The 19,530-nt window shown below is 44.5% G+C and overlaps 1 protein-coding gene across 1 annotated transcript; it reads left to right on the plus strand.

Moving 5' to 3' along the window:
* Positions 1-9,078: 9,078 nt before the first annotated feature.
* On the plus strand, positions 9,079-17,537 carry Set2 (SET domain containing 2). Its single transcript, XM_065234022.1, has 6 exons — positions 9,079-9,583; positions 9,650-9,925; positions 9,982-16,093; positions 16,150-16,355; positions 16,416-17,018; positions 17,082-17,537. Exons 1-6 carry the CDS (start codon positions 9,257-9,259, stop codon positions 17,259-17,261), a joined length of 7,704 nt encoding a protein of 2,567 aa, XP_065090094.1. The 5' UTR covers positions 9,079-9,256; the 3' UTR covers positions 17,262-17,537.
* The last annotated feature ends 1,993 nt before the right edge of the window (positions 17,538-19,530 follow it).

Consider the following 19,530-nt stretch of genomic DNA (forward strand, 5'->3'; position numbering starts at 1 on the left):
ACCGATTTTTACCGCACTTCAATTGTTATTTGAAGGAAGGCATCCAGTCGTAGGTTTGGAAATTGCAACTATTGTTTACCCCTACCACGATATGTGCTCCTGTCATCGTCGACTTGACGATCTCGAGGGGACACGGGTGGGGTAGGTGTTGCTACTGTACCTTTCGACCATTGACAGTAATTGATGGTATGCTCCCATCCAGAGTTATGTACTTTTGACTGGATGCCTTCCTTCAAATAACAATTGAAGTGCGGTAAAAATCGGTAGAACTGTTTCAAACACACAGTTGGTACTTGAACGGGTCGGTTTTCATCTCTTTTGCCAGTGGTGGCGGGGGGGGGGGGGACACCCCTGACCATCCCTCTCCAAAGGGGGAGTTTGGTAAAGAGAGATGAAAAAACCGATGTGTACCTTCCTTAAAAGTTGTCCTAGTTCGCTATTCTAATATCTATATACAATCTTCACACTGCCGTACTCTAACGGAACTATCAACTCTATGCTTTCATCTACTCCATCTATCGTATAAAAATTACCACTACAGTCTGTTATTTGAAATTAGCATCTTCAACTATGTAAATCGTTGACTTCACGTAGAAGTAATACTAAAAACATATAGTCAAAAGTAAATAATATCGTTTTTTATCGATCACATCTCCTATATCGGGTCACATCACTATAAGTATCATAACAGGTAACGATGAAAGCCATTTGTTTATAAGAATGGAACGTCGTGAAATCTCAACCAACAATTGGGTTCTTTAAGGGTATTGAGGTAAATGCATATTCGTAATCTGCATTAAAAATGGAACCCAAACACAAAGTTTCATAAATTTTGGTACACTGGAACTATTTTAAATAAGTACGATTACATTTGCAAAATCAGCTTATTCGCGCTCCTCGGTGTCACTTTGCATGGGAGCGAGCTGTCAGTTTGTCAGTTTAGTGTCAAACAGTGAAGTTATTATTTTGCTTTATATCTTGATTTAAAAATCGAGATGAAAGTGTGTGGGTTCGAAAAAAATATCGCTGTGCTCAGAAAACGAAGCTCTTTCAGATGATAAATAAAAAAGGATATATTTTTCGACTTTGAATTGGGTTCGACGCGTCTTGTAAAACGTCTACGGGATTGTCGTTGAACGATGTATTGCTGGTAGGGCCAGTAATACAGCAAGATCTTCGATCCATCATCCTTCGTTGCTGCACAAAGCAAATCATGTTAGTCGCCGACGTGGAGAAAATGTTCCGCCAGATCTTCGTTATTTCCATTGATCGACCACTCCAATCCATCTTCTGGCGTTCATCAACATTAGAGGAGGTAGGAATTTACGAGCTGAACACTGTCACTTACGGAACGAAACCAGCTCCGTTCCTAGCAACTCGCACACTCAACCAGATGGCAATGGACGAAGGCGATCGATATCCATTAGCAGTTGCTGCGATTACCGAAGATACGTATATGGATGACGTGATCACGGGCTGCGATACTCTGGAGGAGGCCAAGAAGCTGCAGATTCAGCTAGACGGAATGACGAGCAGCGGTGGTTTTCGGCTCAGAAAATGGGCATCCAACTGTGCAGAAGTCTTGCACAGAATTCCCGAAGAGAATCTTGCGATCCGTGCATCCGAAGGAATCAATCTCGATCCAGACCCTTCCGTCAAGGCGTTAGGACTAACATGGCTCCCTAATTCCGACGTTTTCCGATTTCAGTTTGAAATTCCGCCGATCAATCCAGACGAACTACTCACCAAACGTCAGGTCCTCTCGATCATCGCCACCTTGTTTGATCCATTGGGATTCATCGGTGCCACTATTACAGCTGCTAAGGTCTTCATGCAGCTTTTGTGGACTTTGGAGGATGAAGACGGCAAGAGGTTAAATTGGGATAAGCCGATACCTTCGACGGTGGGTGAGTCTTGGAGAAATTTTCACGTCCAACTACCGATCCTCAACGATATCCGCATAGATCGTTGTGTGATCATTCCTCAAGCCATGGAGATCGAGATTCACTGCTTCTCGGATGCGTCGATGAAGGCATACGGTGGATGCCTATATATTCGAAGCCAGGATCAGGATGGAAATGTCAAGATTCAACTACTCACTTCCAAATCCAAGGTTGCTCATCTGAAATCCCAATCAATTCCTCGATTGGAGCTTTGTGGTGCACTGGTAGCTGCACAAGTTCTCGAGAAGGTTCTACAGGCTACCAAACTTACTGTTCGCACGACGTTTTGGGTAGATTCAACGTGTGCTCTTCGCTGGATACAGGCTTCTCCGTCTACTTGGTCTGTATTCGTCGCAAACAGAGTAGCGAAAATCCAGGCGATTACGGAAGGTTGCGAATGGAGGCACATTGCGGGTGCTGACAATCCGGCAGATTTGGTTTCAAGGGGAATCGGACCGAAAGAGATACTCAACAACAATTTTTGGTGGCATGGGCCGAGCTGGCTAGCTCAGGATCGAAACACTTGGCCAATCTCAGTGAACCTTCTGTCTGAGGGGGTGTTCGAAGAGGAAAAAAGAATGGTTCATTTCCAAGTCAACTTCCTACCCAGTACTGGTTCGGCGCATCGCCATATGGTTGCGATTGATGCGGTCACTTCGAAACTCAAGGGAAAATCGATCGACTGGATTCCTGTCGTCAGACGAGTTACGCAAGGCGGAGTTCGTTCTCATTCGGAAGGTCCAGAAAGAAGCGTTTCCAGAAGAGCTGAAGGCTGTTAGGAGGAATGAACCTGTATCCAGAAGGTCACCCTTGCGCTGGTATAGCCCGTTTATTTGCGAAGAAGGTATTTTGAGGATTGGTGGGCGTTTGAAGAATTCCAGAGAGTCTGACGCCACCAAGCACCCTATGATACTGCCAGCACGTCATCGCTGTACCAAGATGATTTTTGAGCAATATCACCTTCGTTTGCTTCACGCTGGTCCGCAACTTTTGTTGGGATCGATCCGTCAACGTTTCTGGCCATTAGGAGGAAGAAATGTTGCTAGACAGGTAGTCCATCAGTGTCTAACGTGCTTCAGGTCGAAACCAAAGCTGGTGCAGCAATTCATGGGAGAGTTACCTGCATCGAGAGTCACAGTTTCTCGCCCCTTCTCGAAAACTGGTGTTGACTACTTCGGGCCGGTTTATATTCGGCCAGGACCACGTCGTGTTGCTGTCAAGGCATACGTGTCCATTTTTGTATGTATGTGTACGAAGGCCGTGCACATCGAACTGGTGTCTGACTTGTCCACCGACAGGTTCCTGCAAGCACTCCGACGTTTCATCGCACGTAGAGGAAGGTGTACCGATTTGTATTCGGACAACGGCACTAATTTCGTTGGAGCCCGAAACCAGCTGCAGGAACTGTTTACATTATGGAAGGAGAGACAACATCGAGATCAGGTGTCTAGGTTCTGCGCTGATGAAGGGATTGAATGGCACTTCAACCCTCCCAGCGCACCCCACTTCGGAGGACTGTGGGAAGCAGCGGTTCGATCGGCCAAACACCATATACTACGGGTCATTGGTTATAACCCAGTTACACTGGAAGATATGAACACGCTGCTGGTTCAGGTAGAGGGTTGCTTGAACTCCAGACCCCTAACACCGATGTCTAACGATCCAAATGATCTTGAACCGTTAACCCCAGCTCATTTCTTGGTTGGAACCTCTCTACAATCTTTTCCCGAAGAAGATCTGCGAACGGTGCCAACAAATCGACTGAAGCATTGGCAGGCAGTTCAGCAGCAGTTGCAACACTTCTGGGATAGATGGAAGCGAGAATACCTTTGCCAGCTGCAAGGTAGATCAAGGCGATGGAATCCACCTGCGGCAATCGAAGTAGGAAGGCTCGTCATCGTGCAGGATAATAATCAACCACCGATGCGTTGGCGTATGGGTCGAATTGTCCAAGTACATCCCGGTAGCGACGGTGTTGTAAGAGTAGTTACACTCAAAACTGGATCAGGAGTATTGAAGCGGCCAGTCGAGAAGATTTGTTCGTTACCTGTTGCAGAGTCGACCCACGATATCGAATTATAATTTTGTATACCTTTCCCCTATCCCATCCCAATCGAAGAGGATTCTTTTTTTTTTTTTTTTTTTTAATACTTTATTATAGAGATTTTTAGCCATAGGCTAGTTCATCTCTTAAAGAGGATTCTTTATTTTCAGAAACGGATATTTCTGGGTGGGTGAGCATGTCTATGAGGACCACCCTAGCACAATACTATCACCGTAACAGCCGACCAGATGATGGCTCCGGCTATTGTACTGGCCATCGATCGACCAGCAGTTGATTGTAGATCCAGATCACTTTCGCTTTCATTAGCACACGGGAGATGAGGTGGACGATGAGAGCGAGAGATTCGGTCTACGATTCGATCTCTTGTGAAACTCACCACATACACGATGGGATACTGGGATCGGGTTAGAGAGTAGATAACGGATATTTTTGTATTTTAGTTGATAAGTGGCACAAGGTCGAAGACGGTCCTGCGAGACCGAGAAATATTATTGTAATTTGTGGTGTAGTCTGTTCAGAATAAATGTAGTGTAGTTAGAGTTTGTGTTTCGTACAAAACTTGTGTGTTAATGTCATTTGTATAATGAAGGAAGAACTTGTACCCTTCACCTGTTGTCCGTAATATGCAGTGAAGATTTGAGTGCCCATCACTGATCCGTTCCCTGTCGATCAATCATCGAACGATTGAGTTGGACACCAACAATCGTTGTTACGCTAGTGTAGAGCGTTCACCTCCACCGAAGTTTCTTCAGCAAGGACCCAGGTAAACCTACATAATTGGTTAATTAAAGAACCCAATTCAAAAAGGCGGATCAGCTTTTGTAATCAAATCTTGTAATGCTCTTTTCTCCAAATCGAAGCTCGCCTTGCCAAATCAACAACACCGTCGCGTCGGCTAGGGAAAATTCTCTCCTATCCGATGGTGGAATTGGTTTGCGTAGGTGCGCTTCAGTTTGCAAGATAAGGTCATTACAAGTTTGCTGATCCACCCTTTAGTATTTTTGGTTGATAAATCTGTTCGAAAATCGTTTGTTCAAAAATCATTTATGGTTGTTCTTTGAAGAGTCCACAAACTGGATGATATCACTTCAAGTTTTCTAGAGCACAAATTTCGTGCAAAGTTGTGACACATCGCTCATGATATTGGAACTCCCTGTTTTCTGCATCAAATGTGAAGTTCCAGTTTCATTGTTGTATGTTTTGTGGCAGCTGTGCACTTGAAATGTTGAGGTGGTGGTATAGCGCATTACACACATTATAGGAAGTGCGGAAACGCATATGTCACGAATGGGAATTATTGGGATTAGCTAATGGGAAATTAATTTCAGCTGGTCCAGCATATGGGGAAAATGAGGAGGGAATCTTCGGATTCATGGAGGAAGAAGCTCGTATCCGAGGACAAAAGTGCTACATCTGCAAGGAACGGTATGCTAATGTTTTTTGCTGCGCAAAGAAGTGCTTCCGTACATTTCATACGCTCTGTGAAATGCGTCAGGCACCTTGTTGCATTACGTGGATACGTTGCAATCGTGGTGCGATAAGCACGTAGCGCTGGTGGATAAGGTAAAATACTCCGAGACCGAGGCCTGTGGGATTTGCAACGATGAGATGGGACCGTACAGGAAGCTGGAATCGATTCGTGCCCGTGCTGTCAGAATGGCTGGTTGCATCGGAGCTGCGTGGCACAGTTTGCCCAATCGCTGGGGCACGGTCGGTATGGGTCATACAGTTTACGTGATTACGACGATTGCAAGCGTTGGGATCTGATACGGTGTGCAACGTGTGGTATGACTTGTCGCCACGATCAGTGCATGGAGGTTCCCTTGAAGAACTATGTTTGCACTTTTTGTCGTCCGATTGTTGGCGGTAAGAGAGTTCTAGGGAGTTCTAGGGGCTGATCTCGTGGAAGACGTCAGATTAAACCTGATGATTCAGATGGGGACAGTTCAGAGTCATTTGCATCGACGACCAAACGCAAATCTCAGAACAGACGAACCACAATGAACAGTGACGACAGCGATTACGATGTGGTCCCTAAACGAAAGAAACCAGCATCGAAGCGACGGCTGTCCACGACTTCATCTAGTTCTTCCTCGTTGGTTTCTTCAAATGGCGAAGAAATCAGCCTGGAGGAACTGGTCAAGAAGATTCGACTGCCACGAGGGACTTCCGTCGAAAAGTTGCTTCGAGCCATACCGGTCGTAAGGCTCGAGAAGCTCAGCTCGGAAAAGATCAAATCGTTGACTTCCCCGAATAATGAAGTATCCTCCGCCGGATAATCGGCCGTGTTCGATTTCAACTATCATTTGAAGTTGAACAAAAAGCAGCGTCGAAAATCGATGGTAGCATTGCAGTCCATCAAAGAGGTCCTCCGTTTCGACACGGACATGCTAACGGATGCCTCGGTGGGACAGGAGATCGTACGTACTAAAACGCCTGCCCAGAATACTTTTCCAACAAACTAAAGCTTCTCGAGTCCAAATCCGAACCAAGAAAACTGTTGACCAGCGAGTCTGATCCGGAGCACGGTTGCACGAGATTTGATTGCTTTGTTTTCACTTTTTTATGCTTTCCTAAGAAAATAAACTTTATATTATTTGAATTTATTGCTTTTCAATCAATAAAAATACCAACATTAAAATGACAGTGATCAAATACATTCTACGGATAATCCACCGGTAAACTACGCATAAACGCGACCCATAAATTGACCTTATCTAAAATGGTTAAAAATTGTTTATAATCCCTGCTAAACTTTAACTGAAATGGTTATGGAACTTTACATGAACGTTTAATGCTAAAGTTTCAACCTTATGTATTATGTTTTTTTTTGGAACTGGACCTTACAAATAATGGGTTGTTAACAGTGATGGAAAAGTTCCTGAAAACTCACTATGACTCGCGAACTTTTCCCTTGGAGAACTTTGTGAAATATCGCGAACTTTTCCAACACTGGTTGTTAAGAACCATTACCATTCCAAATTCTTGTTTTCTCCATACATTTTCAGAAAGAGAACTATATAAGAACGTTTTTACTTATGATTTGAGAACATTAATGCTAATAGTTTTGGTAGTCAGTAAAACGCTGTCCAGACTGCAGAGTTATAACATGTTATAACGGTTGTCAAATAATTGCAACACAGAAACCACCATCAAGATAGCGCTATAACATGTTATAACTCTGTAGTCTGAACGTACTATAAGGTCCATTAATGGTTTTGTATTATCGCTCAACTTTACGTGGAATATATCATGAATTGGTAATCAGTAAATTACAGGCAACCAATTCGCGATATATTCCACATAAAGTTGATCGATGTTACAAAACCATTCGTGGACCTTACTGACTACCATAACCATTACCATTAAGTACTCAAACCATAAGTTAAAAGGTTCTGTTGACTACGCCCCGTCAGAATCAAACGTGACCGTGCCCACATTTAACGCTCCGCTACTGTACGCCACACCCAGCGCTGGTCAAGGGATTAATAGCACTACGAATGAATCATCACCCGAAGAGATGCAAAATAACAACAAAGCGGCCATCGTTAAATCAAATTAATCTACAGTTTTTTTTTAAACGACAATTAAGTACTTAATACTTGGTTATTCCTAAATTTACGGAAATTTGAACTATCATCTACTGAATTGCTCGGATTAAGCTAAATTTAGGTGAGTTATTTACAAGATAATGATATAAGAGTGAAAATATCGTATAATACTACATCTAGACGAAAAGGAGGTTATTCAATGAGAACCAGGCTTTGAACAGCCCGTAATGACGAATGCCATTGTATTGTCGTTAGCTCATAGGTGAGAAATTCCTTAATTCTAAACTATAGCTATTTAAATACTAAACGAATATTATATACACAAACACAGGTCGTTAGCTGCGGGATATTCGAATATTACAGTTGTTAGAGAAACTAGAAACACTAAAAGTAAGATTAACTTATACTTAATTGATTAATCTTCTGACATTACCAGTAAAAACTGTTTCATTCTTAGGAATTTTATAATTTACAACATCGACGGATTAAATTCATGGAATTTAGTTTCTTGTTTCACTCTCTCAACAACAGGTTCTAATATAGTTCTCTTTCCGAAAATGTATGGAGAAAACAAGAATTTGGAACGGTAATGGTTCTTAACAACCCATTATTTGTATGGTCCAGTTCCAAAAAACCATAATACATAAGGTTGAAACTTTATCATTAAACGTTCATGTAAAGTTCCATAACCATTTCAGTTAAAGTTTAGCAGGGATTATAAACAATGTTTAACCATTTTAGGTAGGGTAAATTTATGGTTCGCGTTTATGCGGGTATTCAAAAGATAAACTATACTCCTTATACTTCAAGTTTATACTAGGCTCGTTTTGTTGGCAACTAAACGAAACCTGGAGTCAACCAGGCGAATAGCGTTTTAGTGTGACTTTTATACTAATTGACCACTTTGTCAAGCAGTTTTGGCGTGACTTTCTACCAGCGATTTCACAAAACTGGACCAACTAATTTCTATTTTTTTATGAAACGCACAAATGTTGACTACTTTTCTCGATGTTCTAGAAGAAAAAATCTCAAAATAATGTTTCATTTCAAAGTTAGAGTGGTAGTAAACGTCATTTTATCTGCTCGAATGAAGTGGTTAATTATTGCTGATTGCATATGAAACTGGACTGTCCCAAAAATGCAAATAGTATGATAAAAGTGCACGTTTCCGTCAAATCGTTTTGATGTCTTCGGAGCACTTATTGCTTGCATCATAAGGTGACACCAAGACGTAAACTTGCAGTTTTATCACACTTTTTAATAAGTGAAAACGCGCTTTATTAGTTCAATTTGGTGTGAAACGCGCATTAGTTTATTTTTTTTCTGAGTGTGGTTTTTTTTCCTATTTCTCCGTGTATTTTTCAAAAATCCGTCTTATTTGTTCTAATTGCTTTTAGTGTGTCTTCGAGTTTTACCCGCGTTTTTCAATACCGGGTATTTGTTTTTCTTCGTTTGATGTCCCTTCTACATGATTCGCATCGTTTGCACGTTCGTTGGGATTGGTGCATTGGTGTGAGGAAGCTCCCGAGAAGGAAGTGAAAAACTATGGCCGCCATTTGTGTTTGCTGGAAGTGTCCCGTGGTGTTCGATTTATAATTGCAATTTCCAGCAAGTAATCGTGCCCGAATCGGACCAATTTTGCCGTCAAACGTAAGTATAGTAGGTTCTTGATCGATGGGTGATATTTTTCGCTGAAAATGGTTCGAACTACACGCACATCGGCAGCGGTGAAAAGTTCCACCAAAGCTCGGTCTTCAGTGAGCTGCAGCAGCAGCGGAAGCGGCGAGGGGGATAACAAAGGTGAGGCTTCGCCACCCGCACAGACGGAAACACCTCTTACAACGGATAAGAAAGGAGATAGCAAGGGTACATTTTGTTTGGGGGGAATTAATTTGACGAATTTGCGAGCATCGGTGGTGCTGCAGAAACTGCATATGGACCAGGTTAATCCAGAGCCTTCGGCCGTAAAAGAATCAGCATCAGCAGTGGCAACACCAGCACGGAAAGTTGCTCGGGCAAGAAGCGTAAGTGAAATTATCGATTGGTGGAAATGATGTTTGTAAATTGAGAGAACATTTTGCGATTTTCAGAAATCCGTAGGACCAACAAGGTCGTCTAGAAGAAGTCAGCAGAGGGTTCGGACGACGACCGTTGTTGAGAAGGCAGATTCTAATGACGAGGGGTTGGTTGAGCTGATAGAGATAATCGATGAGGATTCCAAATCGCACGAAGGTTGCAGTTTCATTTCGACGGAAGCATCGTACTCGATGAAGCCTGATGGGGATTCTAATGAACCGAAACGCAGTGAAATTGTGAATGACAATGTTTCGACTGATAAGGGATCCAAGGAGCTAGGTCACATGCAGGTATAGTTTGATCGAAGTGGTAAATATTCACGGAATGACCTTGATTGTAATTTTAGGTTGAGACCGAAAAGAAATATGACGATGATGATGCTTCCAGTTCAGGTAGCAGTGGTTTTCCGGCTCATCAGGAAGCGGAGGGTGAAAGTAGTTCGAAAACAGAAGTGGTTGGTACTCGCAAATCCAAACGACAGGTCAAGGTGACGAACAAATATCGGGATTTTGTCGTGGACGCTCCCTTGCCGTCATCCCAGGTACCGTACGCAGATGTTAAACTGGCGCGGAGCAATCCCGGCGGTCGGAAAAGTCACCCAAAAGAGTCAGAAATGCTTTCATCGTCCGATGATTTGTCTCCCGATTCACCGCCGATGCTGCTTCATCCACCGGTCAGGACGTATGCTGGTAAGAGGGAGGAGAAGCCCAGGAAAAGACCTACGCGTGCCTGTACACCACTACCGCGGGAAGGCCGTCCACGGAAGAAAAAGGAACAAAAATCCGTGGCACACAGACGCTCTACAGAATGGGCGGATGAAAGTATAACGCTCACGGAACCAGAAGATCGAAACGATTCCACCTTAACATTCAACATCGATAGTAGTTATTTTACGGACGATGAGATGTTCGGTTTCGACAGCCCGTCGCCGGAGGAGTTTTGCGGTTGGCCAGAAGAGGAATTCACCAATATCGGGGCAGGCCCGTCATGTTCGTCGTTGTCCTCCTTGATGTCGTTCAGTTCGATTCTGCCTATGCAAGTCCCAGAGGAGGACACTTCACGGGTGGAAGAAAAGTCCGAGGTAGTGGTGGCTGGTAAGAAACGGCGGGGAAGACCGGCAAAATCAACTATTCTGCAACCGGCAATTCCGACAGAAGAGGAACCAGTGCGTCCGGCTGGATCGATGTTCATCAAGAGGTCGTACAAAACAACAAGAAGCAATGCGGGAACTTCCACTTCAGTGACATCGAATGAGTCTGGTTCTCCAGAACTGAAACCTGGGGAAATTCCGGAGGAAAAGACGTCGGAAATTCCGGAGGTAAAGCCGTCGGAAGTTCCGGGGGTAAAACCTTCGAAAGTTCCGGAAGTAAACCCTTCGGAAGTTCCGGCAAAAAAACCAGAACCAGTTGAGAAAAAACAAACGGTAGTTGAAGCACAGCCTGAATCGATGGAAACCACCGTGAACACGCTCGAAAACGAAGACGGTCTAGATGACGCTATCGAAATAGTCCTCCAAGCGGACGAGATTATTAACAATGACGAAGAAATGGCTACACCGGTGCTTTCGGCTACTCCGAAACCATTTAGGAGACGAAGAATTCGTGGTGGTACGCGGCCTTCCCCAGCGGATGGGCCGCGAAGAGGACGAAGTCGAAGAGATACAGAACCGAGCTTGGAGGAGGATACGATTGAGGTGATCAAATGCGTGGAGAAAAAAGAAGAAAAAGACGTGGAGGAGCAGAAAGTTGAGGTACCTGCTCCGGGAGAAACGGTTAAGGAGATTTTACCGGTTCCCATGGAGGCAGACACTGCGGTGGAACCTGTCGTGCTTGAACTTCCAAAGACGGTAGAAATCAAACAGGAAGAGATTGTCGAACAAATTGTTCCTGAGAAGAAAGAGGAACGGGAACAGCCGGTGTTTGTTAAGGCAGGAGAACCCGAGATTGATTCCGACAAAACTCCCAAGAAGTCAACATCCAGGGATACGAGGTGGAAATCGATTTCGGAACGTCGCAAGTCCATATCCAGCAGCCGAAAGTCTAAGGCGGATGTTACTGAAAAGGTGGTAAAGGAACCGGAGACTCCAAAGGAGGTAGTAGAACCTTCCATTGTCACAGTAAAAGTCGAACCAGTCGTTCCCGAAACGAAGGATATAGTTGCGAAAGAACCGGAGAAGGACAAGATTGCAGAGGAAGCTCCTGCAGAGATCAAGAAAGAACTTCCGTTGGCAGAGTCAAAACCACCTCAACTGGACGTAGCACCAAAAACGCCAAAGGAACCTAAGAAATCGTCGAAAGAGAACCGAGAATCCAGGAAGGATTCGAAGAAATCTAAGGACCGCGAACGGGAGCCTTCGTCCAAGGATCGCCGGGATCGTGAGCCTTCGAGAAATCGCTCCAGTGGTAGCAGTAAGGATCGGGACAAAGACAAGGACAAGGATCGTAAGCGAGCGTCCGAAAGTGGCAAAAAAGAACGCCGATCCGAGTCCGAAAGGAAACCGGATCCGGACAAGAAGCGCATATCGGAAATCTCTGAGAAAAAGCCGGACCCGGACAAGAAGCGGCTGCCGGAAGTATCTGAGAAAAAGCCGGACCCGGATAAGAAACGCTTGTCGGAAGTGGCCGAAAAGAAATCGACGGAGTCGGAAAAGAAACCGACGGAGTCGGAAAAGAAGGAAGATGTGACCAAACCGTCCACACCGGTGCCGAAGGTTGCCGATAAACCAAAAAAGTGCTTCGATAGTGAGCTGAAGGCATTAGATTCGACGTCGAAGCAAAAACCGGTGGAGGAGATAAAGCGGTCGTCCAAGGATCATGAAAAGTCACGTAAATCCGATAAGAATTCTAAAATTCGGAGCGAATCGGAAGGCAAAAAGAAGAGTAGTTCTTCCACTGGCCAGTCCAAGGTGAAGGAACCGAAAGAAAAGAGCCGTTCGACGAACTGTTCCCCCGTTCCGAGCAAGGTTGGTTCGTCGAGCGCAAAGAAATCCAAGGAGTCATCCTATAAAAGAGATTCGTCCGGTAGTTCGAAGGCAAGGAAGAGCTTGAAGGACGAAAAACCCAAGGAAGAAGCTTCGAAAAAGGATAAATCCAAAGACAAACCGGTGGAAGCTCCTCCTCTGGTGGACATGAAACCTCCGGAGGTACAACAACCGAAACCGACAGAAGTTCCAGTGAAGGAAGAACCGGACACCAAACCTGCCATAAAGGAAGAACTTCCACCTCCGGAACTGCCACGAATCGTCACCAAAGCTTCGCGGAAGATGTACCAAAACGACGAAGAAATTCAAATAACCAGTTCCTCTCAGGAATCGCTCGTTTCAGACCAGGTGGCGGTGGTCCCGAAAGAGGAAACAAACGTTGAAGAAGATGAAGAAGCAGTCCGACAAATATCGGAAGCGTTCGACGCCAGCGTACAGATTTCCGGTCCCCGACCAGAAGATGCCCTGAAAGAGTTCCAAAACATCTCAATCTCCGACGAGAAGCCTGCCGAAGAAGTTCCAAAGGTGGAGGAAGAACTAGCGATTTTGGTGGTGGAAGCACCAGCTTCTCCGCCAGCGGCGCAGGAACTCTCGAACGACGATTCCAACTCCAACAACAGTTCCACGATGGACAGCATGAAGGAGGTGAAAGCGGAACAACAGGACGACGGAAGCATCCGTAGGTCGTCCCGTATCAAAACGATCAGTTCCCAGAAACAGCGGACCAGTGGTCATGGGCTGGTCAAAGACAAAGACAAGCTCTATAAGAAGACCACAATTTCAATGGGAATCGATTCAAAGGTTCTGAAGGATGCCATCACGGGGAACTTCAATGTCGTTTCTATAACTGACAGTTCTGGAATGGAGCAGCAGCCGCCAACCGAACTGGATCCATCGGTGACGAACATAGAACTATCGGAGGAATATCTCCGAGACATGGAGGACAAGCTGAGTCGATTCGAGACGATCCGGGAGAATATGTACCACTGCGATAAGGTGATCAGTAAGGAGGCGAAGAAGATGACTTGCGATTGCTTCCTGACTACGGAGGAGATCGATCGAGGAGAACTCGGTTGCGGCGAGGACTGTCTAAACAAGCTGCTGATGATCGAATGCGGTTCGCGATGTATCGTTGGAGAGCGCTGCACAAACAAGCGCTTCCAAAAGCTGGAATATGCAAACTGCCAGGTCTTCCGGACGGAGAAGAAGGGCTTCGGTATTCAAGCCAGTACCGAGATTGTCCCTGGGGATTTTATCATGGAGTATGTGGGAGAGGTGCTAAACAGCGAGCAGTTCGATGAACGAGCTGAGTTGTACTCCAAGGAGAAGAACCAACACTACTACTTCATGGCATTGAGGAGCGATGCCATTATCGATGCGACCACACAGGGAAACATTTCCCGTTTCATAAACCATTCGTGCGACCCGAATGCCGAGACGCAAAAGTGGACCGTAAACGGCGAGCTTCGCATTGGATTCTTCTGCACCAAGTACGTTATGCCGGGAGAGGAGATCACCTTCGATTATCAGTTCCAACGGTACGGTCGAAGGGCTCAGAAGTGCTACTGCGAAGCGGAAAACTGCACCGGCTGGATCGGTGGAGACCCGGGCAGCGACGGCGAATCGGAATACGAAGACGAAGAGGAAGTTGAAGAAAGCGGAGACGAAGAAGAAGTGCAACCGGAAGTCGCTCAAGTTATCCCAGTAGCACTTGAAGCAACGGAAGATGCGGTCAAATCTGAAGAGTTGAAATCGCTAGACGAGGAGACTAAGCCACAAGTGGAAGGAGAACCAGACGCTCCAAAACCGGTTGCGATAGAACCGGCTATTGTGAAACCACCGGAACCGAAGGTGCCCAAGAAGGTTCGCAAACGCATTGAACGTCCAAACAAACGACGACCGCAAATTCACGAAGATCCTGATCTGGAGCAGGAGATCAATCATCTTCTCAAGACCGGTCTAAAGAACCAAGCCCAAACGTTGAAACTGTCTCGACTGATGGTCCGCGCCAAGGACATCAAATCCAGAAGCCGATTGCTGACGATCCTCCAGAGCGGAGAACTTCCCTGTCGACGACTATTCCTGGACTACCATGGTCTCCAACTACTCTACGGATGGATCTGCGAATCGACTGAATCCATCGAAGATCTCAAATTCCGCATTCAGATCCTGGACACCATGGATCGTTTACCCATTCCAAACAAAACCATGCTGAAGGACAGCAAGATCATGCAGACGATCGAAAAGTGGGCCAAAATCGAAAAATTCAAGGAAAAGGAAAAAGAACCGGAGAAAGAGAAAGAATCCAGTAGTAGCTCACCGAGTGACAGCAATGAAACGGCAAGCGATAGCAACACCAGTTCCGATGCCAAGAAGCAGGAAGTCGTCGGAAGCGCAGAAGTATTGAAAAACATGCCTGAACTACTCAAGATAGCCGACCTCGGTAGATTGAAGGAGATTATCAGCAACACCTGCTCGGAGAAGGAAGGATCTGAAAAAGGACAGGAGAAGCCAATCGCCGCCGCCATCCCAGAAATCATTCCATCGGCAGTCAGCTTGATCGGTGCAATTGAAATCCCCGAACCGGAAGACGAAAATGCTCCCGAAGAAAAACGTCTCGGAACCCAGATCCGCATCCTCTCTTGCAAGCTGCTCATCAGCTGGATCAATCTCAAGGAGGTTTTCCGAATTCCGAAAAAGGAACGAATTGAACAGATGAAGGAACACGAACGGGAAGCCGATCTGCGCTACAAAGCTCTCGGGCTCGGTGATGACGACGAATCCTTCAAACGTCACTCGACCAGTCGATTCCTGGATCGTTCCCGTGAACTCAAACGTCGCAAGTCGGTAGACGATCGGGAACTTCTGAACTTCTACAAAATGAAACGACCACTCAGCACTGCCAGTCCTATGCATAAAATGGACAACCTCTCGAAGCAACAGCGTCGCCAGATGTTCGAAATGAAAGTCGCCCACGAAGAAGCCGAGCGACGAAACAAGGAACTTTGGATGCAGCATGAAAGCAACTGCGGTAAATTTGGCCTCAATCCGCACCATACCAATCCGATGGACGTGCCAGTTAAGATGAATCCCGCCACCGGAGAGTACTTTGCCGTCGATGATCGACCGCTGCCGAGGCCACCCAGTCACATGTACTTCAAAGTGATGCCACCTCCGATGCCGACCAATCCAGAGGATTACGAATTGCCACCGATGGATTTACCTCCGCTGTGGAAGTTTGCCATCGACGAGCGGGGACGGTTATACTACTATCACGTCAAAGAACGCGTCCCGCAGTGGGATCCTCCGAAGAAGAATAATCCCAACAGACCCAGCCAGGGACTGCGCGATGAAGACATCTCGATGAGCTCGGATTCAAGCACAACCGACACGGAAGACTCGGAAGAGGAGTATCTGAACGCGCAGCTGGAGCAGTTGCTCAAGAAGAAAAAGAAGCAGCAGTCCAGTTTCAATTTAGGTGAGTTCTAACTAGGTTGTTGTTCAAATTTCTCAACCTCAATTGATTGTTTGCAGACGATGTCCTCGCCAAGCCGGACGACATGAACGATGATCTATCCAAGACGATCAAAGATCTGGAAGCCGGTGACTCATCTCCACAGGCCAGCAGCAGCGGCGAAAAATTATTCGGTGGAGAATCGTTCGAAAAAACAGCCGAAGAATTGCTTCAACATCGCAAGCGGAAGCACAGCAACAGGCTGGTGCAGGAGAAAGTCATAAGCGTAAGTATAGTATTAAGTGTACGAAAGCAAAACATGAATTGGTATGTTGATTTGTTGTAGCCCCGTACGGAGGAGGACAAACTGTACGGTCAGATGGAGATGAAGCGGTACAAGGAAACCAAAGAGAAGCTCCGCCGGCGGAAGGAGGAAGCCAAACGGCTACGGGCTCGAAGCATGCTTGATAAATCGCTTTCCGATAGTCCATTCAGTGGGTCGTTCACCGGGGATGCCCTGGATCGAAGTGCCACGGAAAGTTCCCTCATCGACGATGACCTGGTGGTTTCGCATAAAATCGTTGACGATAAGTGCATCGTAGATGAGTTGGACATTCTCACTAAGAAGAAGAAAATTTCCCCCTACGAAGAATGGCAAAAGGTCAAACAACGGTTGGGAAAGAAGCGTGCCGCAAAGCAGGGTGAAAGTTCGACCTTCGCTGGTTCCTCATCGGTCGCAACTTCCTCGTCGCTGGGTTCGTCAAAGATTGGTAAACGCAAGAAGGCCGATAAGCCTGATCTCAGCAGCGACGAGGCCCGTAAGATAAAGGAGAAATTCCGTGGAGAAATAGCCGGCGTGATTGTACAGCATTTGAGTGCTTATCGGAAGGATTCCTGCCAGACCGGTAGGATCACTAATACGGAGGATTTCAAGCATTTGGCTAGAAAGGTAAGTGGTTCGATATGCGGTCCGATTTGAGATCGTTCTTAACTGTAGCTATCTTCCAAACAGCTCACCCACTTTGTCCTGCTGAAGGAGCTCAAGCACTGTGACAACACCATCAACGAACTGGAAGTGACGGATTCCGTGCGAACCAAGGCGCGGGAATTCATCAAAAAATACATGGCCAAGCACGGCACGATGTACGTTCGGGGCGAGAATGAACCCGACTACGCCAACGTCAATCTCTGAGACGAGGCCAAGGGAAGAGCGGAGAAAGCTCCGCCGGCTTCCCAACAGTAGATAACCAACTACCAGTAAGGTTGGATATTTTAATGTCTCTATAGCACGATAGTTGATACAATTTAGGATCGGATAGGTTTTGTGTCTAAATTATACAGATTTATGTTAGTGTGTGAATAATGTATTCATAGTGAATATTAAACTTGAACTCTAGCGAAGCAATGGATTTCGATAGTCAATTGCAGTCATATTGAAATAGTTCTATGAAATAAATTATAGACCATACGCATGGAGATTCTTGGAATAATTAATCCGAACTGTTCTTCTTTGGATCCATCAATTTACAGCTACCTGTTCCCATGAATCGTTCTACTACTCGACCGAAGAACAGTTAGAATGTAGTCAACTAGTCAACCAAAAAATCGATTAGATTGTGTGTTTTTTTCCAATTCCTTTATTTGGTAAGGCTCAACTCAGGGTCTTAATAAAACATTACGGAGCCGAAAGTTTTTCAATTAGCAGGTCCGCCGATACTCTAGCAACGCGTTGCGTGCGCCGCCGCGAGGGCTAGGCCCCGTGAAAAAGTATAAGGTATAAATGCCAATAGATAGTCTAGCCTTTCCGATAGACTATCTGTCAGTTGTAGAAGAAGAATTGTCAAAATGATAAAAAGCTATCTGAAAGTAAAAGTCATGTTCAGGCTCTTCCTAATTACCGTTAAAAGTGATTTTTTTCTTACTATCCTAAATTTATAAAGCCTAAAATTGATCATAAAATTATCTTATATTATGGTACGTACTGAATTCAACATGCATTTACAACTAGAACATAAAATAATTACATCATGTCAACAGGGAAATCTATCAACTACGGTGTACCTTAAAATAGCGAAGGATCTCCCTACCAATTTCGAATTCGGTAAGAAACTAAAATTAATGTGAATTACGGCTAAAATGTTGCCTAAAATAGGTTGCCTAAAACTACTAAAGTAAGGTATGGAAAAACCTTAGGTAAGATATCATGCACATCTTAATCTATGCACTTACGATTTAAAACTTAGGGTAAAGTGGGGCAAGATGGGACATCTACCTAATTTATTAATTTTATTGATTGTCAACATCGACAGGCTAAATGTAGCCATGAAGAAGCAACCCATAATTGGGGTTACATTGAACCTGATGATTTTAACAATCAACAAATGTACTAGCTGACCCACCCCATCTTACCCTACTCACTCAAATCGGGCTAGATACGGATCGACTAGTACCCAGAATATTTGGCAGGATATTCGTTGGAAACGAGTGAGAAAGTTCGAAAGGAACAATAAATGTAAGATTGAAATCAATTATGAGGGAAGAAAATACTAAAGCAAATTATATCTTTTATTTCCTTGATTTGTTTTCCGTACTGAGTACTAATGCTACGCCAGAGAGGCAGCTCCCTCACCTGGACCCTACCTATCGACCCATCAACCCATTGCACTGTGGTCCAGGAAGCAAAATTAGGTGGAATAAATTAATAACTCGAAAAATATTAGAGATAGCGTATTGACGTCTTCTAAACATTTTCTTGTGAGCTTTATTCGCGTTGGTTGCAAAAGTGTCCTAAACGCCAAATTCTACCAGCAACGTAATTTGGCCTCTAACTTTTTTATTTCAATAGATAGAGAAACTAAATATTGTACAAAGTTGTGAATTATAAAAAAATAGAAAACTTTCTTGAACATCGTTTTTGTTTATCTCTTCTATATTTGGAGATATAAGCCATTTAAAAAAACAAAAACCAAAAATCAGTTTTTCTGTCATATTTTTTTAAATATCAACGTTTTGAAATGAACAATTCAGCGTCTCAAAAATCAACGCTTGCTTTAACTCATACCCCAGTGAATGATTGATTAAAATTTTCAAATTCGTCTGTTTGTGTATGAAATACGCATACCTATAAATAATATTCTTGTTTATGTTAAGGGCATTAGCAGTCTTGCTTGGGTTCCATTTCTTATGCTATTTTGAAGATTATATGCTATATATTATATTAATGTATTCACAAAATAGTGTATCATCGATCTGGTTCTTTGATACTCGAAAGAAGTCTGAACAATGTAGATTTATGGAATAAAAACCCCTATTTTCAAAGTGCATTTATTTAAAAAAAATCAAAAATCACCTTCACCAAAAGTTGCTAAAATGTACTTCTTGATATGCTTTTTAAAGTGATATGTATCACTATCGGTTGTACTTGCGCCATTTTGAAATATTACGCTTGAAAATTTGAGCTA

The sequence above is a fragment of the Ochlerotatus camptorhynchus genome, unplaced genomic scaffold (assembly GCF_037179485.1).
Source record: "Ochlerotatus camptorhynchus isolate MF236.1 unplaced genomic scaffold, CSIRO-AGI_Acam_v1.1 ptg000428l, whole genome shotgun sequence".
NCBI classification, from domain to species: domain Eukaryota; kingdom Metazoa; phylum Arthropoda; class Insecta; order Diptera; family Culicidae; genus Ochlerotatus; species Ochlerotatus camptorhynchus.

Bases quoted from the DNA above. Each gene is read 5' to 3' on its own strand.
- Set2 (XM_065234022.1), top strand. From the start codon at position 9,257: ATGGTTCGAACTACACGCACATCGGCAGCGGTGAAAAGTTCCACCAAA. The intron at 16,094-16,149 runs GTGAGTTCTAAC...GATTGTTTGCAG, and splicing joins GCAGTCCAGTTTCAATTTAG to ACGATGTCCTCGCCAAGCCG. The intron at 17,019-17,081 runs GTAAGTGGTTCG...TCTTCCAAACAG, and splicing joins TCAAGCATTTGGCTAGAAAG to CTCACCCACTTTGTCCTGCT.